The 8659-nt window shown below is 44.4% G+C and overlaps 1 protein-coding gene across 1 annotated transcript in view; it reads left to right on the top strand.

Annotated features, from left to right (window-relative positions):
* Positions 1-8659, top strand: part of CCDC138 (coiled-coil domain containing 138) — a 77882-nt gene that overhangs the window by 18681 nt on the left and 50542 nt on the right. Inside the window, exons 6-7 of the mRNA XM_019524372.1 lie at positions 1947-2105; positions 6265-6384. Coding sequence (XP_019379917.1) covers positions 1947-2105; positions 6265-6384 — 279 coding nt within the window. The remainder of the gene's footprint in view (positions 1-1946; positions 2106-6264; positions 6385-8659) is intronic.

The following is an 8659-nucleotide window of genomic DNA, read 5'->3' as shown; positions in this document are numbered from 1 at the left end:
CCCGGGTCCTCCCTCTTCCCCTTCTTGAAGATGGGGACCACATTTGCTACCTTCCAATCATCTGGCACCTGGCCCAAGCACCACGATCGCTCATAGAGCCGTGCCAGGGGCCCTGCAATAACCCCAGCTAGCTCCCTCAACACCCTGGGGTGGAGATCATCTGGACCCGCTGACTTGAACGCATCCAGCCCCTCCAGAAGCTCTCTAACCCAGTCCTCCCCAACCTGAGGTCTGAAGGCGATCCCCTCGAGTCCGGCTTCTATCACAGCAGGGAAGTCCCAGTCCCTGCACAAGAAAACGGAGGTGAAGAATTGGTTAAAGAGGTCTGCTTTCCGTAATATCCTTGTTGAGCCAAGTGGGTCTCTTGGCTCCTTTCCTGCTTTTTGTCTGCATGGGGATGGCTTGTTTTTGAGCTGTGAGAATTGCCTCCTTAAGGAAGCTCCACTGTTCCTGGACTCCAAAATCTTCCAGTTGCTGGTTGCAGGGCCTCTCCAACCAGCCTCTTTAGCCTGCCAAAATCTGCCTTCCTGAAATCTAGGACTTCTGCTCTGCTGACTGATTTCCTAGTCTTACAGTGAATGGTGAACCTTGTCAGGTCATGATCGCTGTTGCCCAGAGTACCACCAATTCTCAGGTCGCCTATGATGTCCTCCCCCTTGGTCAGCACCAAATCCAGAGTGGTCTTACCCCTAGTAGGCCTTTCAACAACCTGTGTCAGAAACAGATCATCTGTTGTTGCCAAGAAGTTGGCTGACCTGGTGGCTAAATGGTCCTCCCAACAGATGTCAGGGTAGTTGAAGTCATCCATGACAATCATGTCTCTAGTGCGAGCTGCTTCAATAAGCTCTCCGGAGAATGCCTAATCACACTTCTCCTCTTGGGAGGGAGGCCTGTAGTAGACTCCCACCATCAGGTCTCCCTATTCTGGTCCCCTTTGTATCCTGACCCATTGTGTCTCAAGGGACCTTTCCCTGCTGTCAGACATAACCTGCAGGGAGGGGAACTGCTCTTTCACATAGAGGGCCATACTTCCTCCTTCTCGACCTGAAGCCTATAGCCTTCAATATTCACTGCCCAATCGTGTGTGTCATCCCACCAGGTCTCCATCAACCCAATCAGATCGTATTCCTCATCAGCCAGAAGGAGTGCCAGTTCCTCCTGTTTGTTTCACGTGCTTTTGACATTCCGATAAAGACACTTAAGTTCCCTCCTGGTTGCCTCAGGTTTTCTGTCACGCCGCCTGTCTCTCAAGATGTTAGTACTTACCTGGATGTCTGCAGCTTGAATGCCCTCCTGTGTGTCATTGCAGCTAGAGGATTCCTGCACAGTAGTGGAACCTTTTCCCCACTCCCCAGAAGTACCTAGTTTAAAGCCCACCTCAACAAGTTGGCAACTCTTATAGTGAAGAGCTTCTTCCCTCTGCCTTGTATCATTATACAGCATAAGAGACACTGGGAAACAAAAAGCTAGTTTAATGATGCAGCATTTCATTCTGCTTAGAGGCCGGGAAGGGGACTATGAGTCTTCACATCTCTATTGTGCTGCAATTTAGGAATAATAACACTTCCTAGTGTTTGATATCCTCAGATAAAAGACACTATGTAAATATATTGCAATTAGTAGTAATAGCCAGCATTTTTAGATGTAGGTACCCAATATTTGAGCACCTTAATGGAAGTGACCTCATTTTCAGAAGTGCTGAGTAGCCCCAAAGCATAACCAAGTCAATTGAAAGACTTTTTTGAGATGCTGATAGTATCTAACCTTTTGTGCTGTGTTCCTGTACATGAAAGGGAGACTTTACTCAGTGAACCTTGCATACAGTGTCTTACTTTTATTTATAATTGAAAATTATTTCTGGAGAAAACACCCGTGTTTCAGTACAGATTAGGGTAATTTAATTTCTTTTTTTTTAAGATTTTTTTCATTGTCAATTTTTAATATAGCAAGAAAATTCAGCACAACAGGAATACGCTCTGCAGCTTCAGAAGCGAGAACAGTTTTTAGCTGAACGAGAAGCATTGCTTTTCAGACATGAAGCTGCTTTGACTAAGATAAGGGGTGTTGAGGAAGAAGTCCATGCAAAATTTCAAATGATAAAGGAGGTATGTTAATCTGTTTATTACCTTGCACCAGCCATTTGAATTACATACAGATATCCTCAGTTTATTGTCATGTATAAAATTATGTTTTCTGTAAAGTGTTTGGTGATTTTTTTTTCAAATTAAAAGTTGGTGTGTAAGTACAAAATAACATTGGTGTTTGGTATATATTTTAGTTATGACATCTGCTTTCTCAAAGAGATGTCTTTAACAGTCTGTTTTCTGGATTATCTTTTGCTCTATTTTGAAAACAAGATTACCTCTTTCTGAAAAAATACAGTAGACTCCCAACTTAGGTGTATATTGTGATCCTGAGAAACCTTGTGTATGTCGAATTCACGTGACTTGAGGTGAATTTTCCCATAGGAAATAATAGAAAAGTGAGTGGTTGCATTCCTTAGACCTCACATTTATGACACCAAAGGTACCAAAATAAGACCTTTTTCAACCAATACTTTATTTCTTATGTTACAAAAACATTGGTTGATTGAGTCGAGACAGTGCTGTCCTGCTTCCTGAAGAACTTGTCCAAGGAAGACTACACCAAGCAGTGCCGCTTCTCCCTGTAAAGCTTTTCTGCTGCTTCTCCCCAGCCACATTTTCCTCGTCAACCTGCTCAAAGCCCAAACTCTTAGCCATCTCAACAATCTCATGCCTTGCATCACTGATAAATTTGTCAACAGCAAAGCCTTGGAAATCATTCACAACAGCAGGCCAGATGTTTTCCCAGACACCATTAAGGCACTGCTGTGTAACATCATTCCAGGCTTCTCCAATGATGTCTATTGCCATCTTGATGTTAAATTTCTTCCAAAATTCTTTGATGTTTGTCTTTTCCTTTGATTCTGTCTCATTGATAAGCTTCTTGAAGGTCCTTCGTAGATAATAGCTCTTGAAAGCTTGGTGTATTTTCTGCTTGGGTGTTAATAATAATTTGTGTAAACGTGAGACATGGGTAAGTCAAATATGTGTAAAATGGGGGTCTACTGTAATTAAATTTAACTATAACCTGGTTTACGTGTAAGAACAAAGAATTGGAGATAACTAGAGATGCATTGATATATCAGTCGCATATCAGATCAGCACCGATAACAGGACAATTAACATTACCGCCAATCAGCTTTTTGGATAAATAGCTATCACTGTGAAATGCTGCATGCATGCATGCAGCCACAGCATGCAAGCGGCCAGAAATATAGCCCAGCAGTGTCGAGAGCAGCGTCCTGCTGATAAGTCTGTGGGGGTCAGGGGAGGGGCATGCAGGTTGAGGCCCCCACGGAGGGGGAAGGAGTGGGGCAGGGGCAGGTGTTGCCCAGCAGGGACAGGTGTGGGGTACAGCCTCAGGCAACTCATCCAGGAGGCGTGGGGAGGGTGGAGAGGAGGGACAGCCCCCTGGGGGAGGGATGGGGGGCATGTGCCCCCCGGATTTGTGCATGGTGAGGATCGGCTGCCTGCTGCAGGCTTGGGGCCAGGGGCTGTGCTTGCCACTTCCTGGCAGCAGGGCTGGGCCAGGGGTGCACTCGAGGAGGGTGGGGGTAGGGTGGGCTCAGCTGCTCTAAGTGGATGGTGGCGGTGGTGGTGCTGGGAGGGGTCCTATGGGGAATTTTTGGGTGGCCATAGCCCCTCAAGCCCTCCAGCACTGCCCCTGCTCGGGGCACTCTGTCCTGCAGCTGAGCCTGCCCCTCCCCCACCCTGAGTGCAGCCCCAGCCTAGCCCCCTTGCCAGGAAGAGGCTGGCACAACCTCTGGCCCCAAGCCTCCAACAAGCAGCTCGCTCTTGCCCCGTGCACAAATCTGGGGGGGCATGTGCCCCCTATGCCTCTCCCAGGGGTACATGCAGCAGAAGTAAGCTACCCCTCCCTCCGTACCACCCCCCAACCCAATGTCCCCTTTGCGAGCCACCCACAGCTTTGTCCCCCTCCCTGCCCTGGGGTCGCATTCACCTCCCCGGCTGGGTAGCCCCTGCCCCACTCCTTCCCTCACCGGGGAGACCTATATCTGCTCCCACACTCCCTATCCCTCCCCCATGGCCCTCCCTCCCACCGACTTACCAGCAAGATGCTGCTCTCTATGCTGCCCAGCTGCATTCCTGTGAATTTGCTGTGAGATCAGTATCGGTTGATATGGCTGGTTAATATTTGGCCATCAGTATCGGCCAAGAAAATCTTTATTGGTTTACCCCTAGAGATAGTGCATTTAAAACTTGGCATGTAACTTAATGGAAATATTGAATTCAGACCTAAAGAAAAATGTACTGTATTTGAAAGCTTGTCTGAGTCTATCCCACCTGAGTCTATCCCACTTGTCTAAGTCTATTTTCACTGTTTTTTCATCCAGCTGAAGTGATTAACCCACAGTTAGTAATTATCCCTACTGTTTTCCTATCCAGCTGCTAAATCTATTGCTTTCCTTTAGCACATCGTCTGTAGTAAAAGATAACACCCACAAAAAGTCTCGTCTCTCACCTATAACTTAACGTAAGTCCTACATTTCTTTTTTGCAGTAGTACCTAAAGCCAGGGTGGGCAAAATGACAGATCTGCCCGGCAGTCAGAGTCCATTTCCCAGCAGCCCCTACCCATGTGGCTGGGGCCAGTTTCCAGGGAGACCCCAGCAGCAGCCACACTGTGATAGTGCAGAGCTGGGGTTTCTGTGGAGACCAGCCCCAGCAGCACTGGCAGGGTTTGTGGCAGGTGGGGCAGGAGCTGCTCTGGAGCTGGGCTGGGATCTTGCAGCTGTAACAATGTGGTCCAGAGCCAGGGCAGAACCACGATCTGCAGCCTGCATGGTCTGGAGCCAGGGCAGAGCTGCAATCTGCTGCCTGCATGCCCTTGCCTGGAGCATGCAGGCTTCAGATCGCAGCTTTGTCCTAAATCTAGACCATACTGTCACCAGCCAGGCCCTGGAGTAGCTCCCTGCCCTGCCACGCACCCTGCCAGTGCTGCTAGAGCCAGTCTCTACAGAAATCCTGGCCCTGTGATATCACAGTGTGGCTGCTGCTGGGGTCTCCATGGAAACCGGCCCCAGCCACTTTGGCAGGGGCAACTGGCAAATGGAGTCCACTGCCAGCCGGATCCTGCCCATAGGCCAGACATTGCCCGCCCCTGACCTAAAGCATGCTTGATTTTTATAAGAGTCTAAGACCACCAAATCCATTTATTTTAGATGATTATAATAGTATAGGGTCTGTTTCAGACAGAATTTACCAGGGAGAGCTGTAAAAATACAACTTTTAATGAAAGAAAAAGCCAACTTAAGTTTTCATTCCCCCCTTAAAATTAAGACCTCTGGACAGAAGTAGACATTTAAAGATATTGTTTCTGGGGGATTTATTAGTGAAGCTAACCCTTGTCGAAGGAGTCAGATCTTATCTGGAAGAGCAGGACGGGGAGTCATAACATTTTTACATTCTGCCTAAACTACAGCGTGTTACATTTCTCTGCAATGTGCATATCTATCTTGTCCTTTAATGACTGAATCAGGTCTGTTTAATATTAAGTAATTCCAGGCTAGCTTATCCACTGTTTTTTCGCAAAATGTATGTTGGAGTTTCAGAATAAAACTCCTAATGAATATGGAGACAATATGAAGAAGGTTATGTGTTCCTGTAGACATAGCAGTATGTATTAAAAGTAGTATGTTAATATATGCCTCAAATGTATTGGTAAGAAAAGTTTTGCCTTGGCTTTCACAACTGAGTACTTGTATGGAGGAGGTGCTCTCCACAGGTAAGTGAAGTACCGTAGTCAGGCAAGTCCTTTCCCACAGCCTTCTGGTTCTGTTGGCTGCAGACAAGGTATCTTAGAGTGAAAGGGAGATGCTTTATGGCTTCCTGTATTGTCAGTTGTGAAATGTGCATTTGGTGATGCTAATTAGAAGTGAAAAAGGAATTCTAAGGTTTGTCCTTACACTTTTCTTTCTATTTTATTTTCCTTTCATACACAAGCAGTGAAAAGAAGGAAGAGGGTGAAAGATAAACGTGTTTGGGTTTTTTTTTTTAAAGCTTACATACAAACGTGGTCAAAGAAAATGCCTATATGCTCTTTAAAAATTAGGTCCTCTATGTTAACATTAATGGTACTTATTTTTAATCATACTGATCTCAGAAGTTGTTTCTAATGTATTCTGTCATCACTCGTGTTTTAAAAGTTCTTATTTTTATAGCAATATGAGACAGAAGTTAAACAGCTGTCAGATGCATTGAGAGAGAAGACTAAAGAAAACAAGAGGCTCAAATCATCATTTGACACTTTGAAGGAAATGAATGACTCCTTAAGAAAACAGGCAAGATCGCTATTTATACCAGTTCAAGAAAAATTCGGAATTTTCCAAACATAATTTAAAATTGGTTCTAAAATGTCGTATTTTCAGCCCTATTAAGCAAGATTTAGATAATGGAGATAATCTTCTGTTTCCTTTCCTAAAACTTGAAATGTAATTGATTTTTTTTTTATCATTTCCAAATACTAAAAAAAATGCAGTTATTCTTCTGAAGGTCTAGCAATAGGTAATTCATATGCAAAAAGATGTCATAATATCTTAAACAAATGGACATCTCAGGGATAAAATCCTGAAGGAAAGAGAAAGAATACAACTCTAGCCTTATTTATAATATAGGGAGGTGCTTGCGCATGCCAGGGTGTTTTGGAATTCTCCTTTTGCTGCTAAACTGTATTATATAACCAGTTCTATATATTTCTAGCATATGTGGTTGCAAAGAAAACTTAGAAAATATAAATTGTGTGTAATGTTATGACTCCCCACTATTGTCTTCATGAATTTGAAGACATCCTGAAGCTCGACTTCAGTATGTCAAATGCTCCATTCACACCAATTTTCATCTTCAGATATTTTCACTATTTTATCCTCCAGCTAAAGTGTTTAACCCAGTCTGTAATTATCCTTACTGTTTTCCTATCAACTGCCAAATCCATTGGCTTCCTTCAGCATATCTTCTGTAGTATGGGTGTCTGTGCTGTCAGTACAGAAATCTCTGGTTTATCAAATATAGGGCAGTATAAAGTAAATAACCTGTGATGCTTCTTCTGTTGTTCAGTTTAACATTTAGTCAAACAATTTTAAATTTGAAGGGAGATGATGCAGAATTTCTTTTGTCTGCTGCTCCAGCATTCTGCAAAATCTTGTACTGCTGATTTATATTCAGCTTACCTTGCAGAGTAATGATAGAGTTACCAAGTGGGAGACTTGGCTACCTCAAGTTGTTTTTGCACAAATACTCTATAGAGAATTTTTTCAGCATTTGGGGAAGGAAAGTAATAGTACATTTGCTTTTTTACATTCCCACTTTTTGGTGACTGATCATTGAGCATTTTTATAATCTCATTCTGCTTCATACCACTAGGTTGAGAAAAAATAAGTATTAGTAACTGGACTGTATAGTTTTGTAGCTACGTAGAGGGCCTTGTTGCACTTGTTTTGAGCAGTTGCATGGTAATGTTTACTTCAAACCCTAAATAAACATCTCATACACTGCTGCTAGAGGAATGGTGAACAGGCCTCTCAGCAGGCTTCATTGAACCTTGAGGCTTTCAGTGGGTGCTCGGGGTGATACTGTGTGGTCTGGGGTTGCCCCCTTCACTTTTCCAGGCAGGTGGGGAGGTTGTCTTGGGATCAGTACCACCCTGGGGACAGTAGAGTTTGTGTAGGTGACTAGACAGGCTCTTGGAGTGGGTAGGGCTGGATGTAGTGTATCCTGGGATGCTGGAGGGCTGAAAATTGTTTATATTATCTCTGTGGAGCAGGCTAATGGTAGATGTGCATGTGTTACTTAATATGATCTGGCGGTACTCCTTGCCCAAAGAGTAATAAATTTGCTATGATACTAGAAAACTTGGCATGTTTTGCTGATTGTACACATGGATGCTTATGTTTTAAGTGCATTTCACATTTGAGACTAGGCCCTTAGATTTTCATATGCTCATTTTGCTGTAATAGTGTTATTTCAGAGAGATTCTTTTTTTCACAGAGGTTGGTTTTTGGATAAATGAATTATATGTGTAGTGCTTTGAAAGTAATAAATATACCTGTAATCATTACTCAGTAACATGTATGTATCTATATACCACATAATCACTAAGATTATGTGGTATATAATAGTCTTCCTGGACTTCCGGAAGGCTTTCGACACTGTCTCTTACCCCATTCTCATTAAGAAACTGGGGGGCTGTGGTGTAGACACCCACACAGTCAAATGGGTCGCCAGCTGGCTGGAGGGCCGCACCCAGAGAGTGGTGGTGGATGGGTCCTTCTCAACCTGGAAGGACATGGGCAGGGGGTTCCGCAGGGCTCGGGCCCGCACTGTTCAACATCTTCATCAGTGATTTGGGCGAGGGGGTAAAAAGCACCCTGTTCAAATTTGCTGATGACACTAAGATGTGGGGGGACATGGGCACACTAGAAAGCAACAGGCTATAATCAGACCTAGACAGATTACAAGGGTGGGCGGATGAGAATAGGATGGGATTCAACACAGACAAGTGCAAGGTGATGCACCTGGGGAGGAACAACCGGCACCATACCTACAGGTTAGGGAACTCCC

This window comes from Gavialis gangeticus, unplaced genomic scaffold (assembly GCF_001723915.1).
Source record: "Gavialis gangeticus isolate Ggan-Ray unplaced genomic scaffold, GavGan_comp1, whole genome shotgun sequence".
Lineage (NCBI taxonomy): Eukaryota > Metazoa > Chordata > Crocodylia > Gavialidae > Gavialis > Gavialis gangeticus.
The sequence above is the reverse complement of the archived record's forward strand: the minus strand, read 5'-3'. Positions and strand labels throughout refer to the sequence as shown.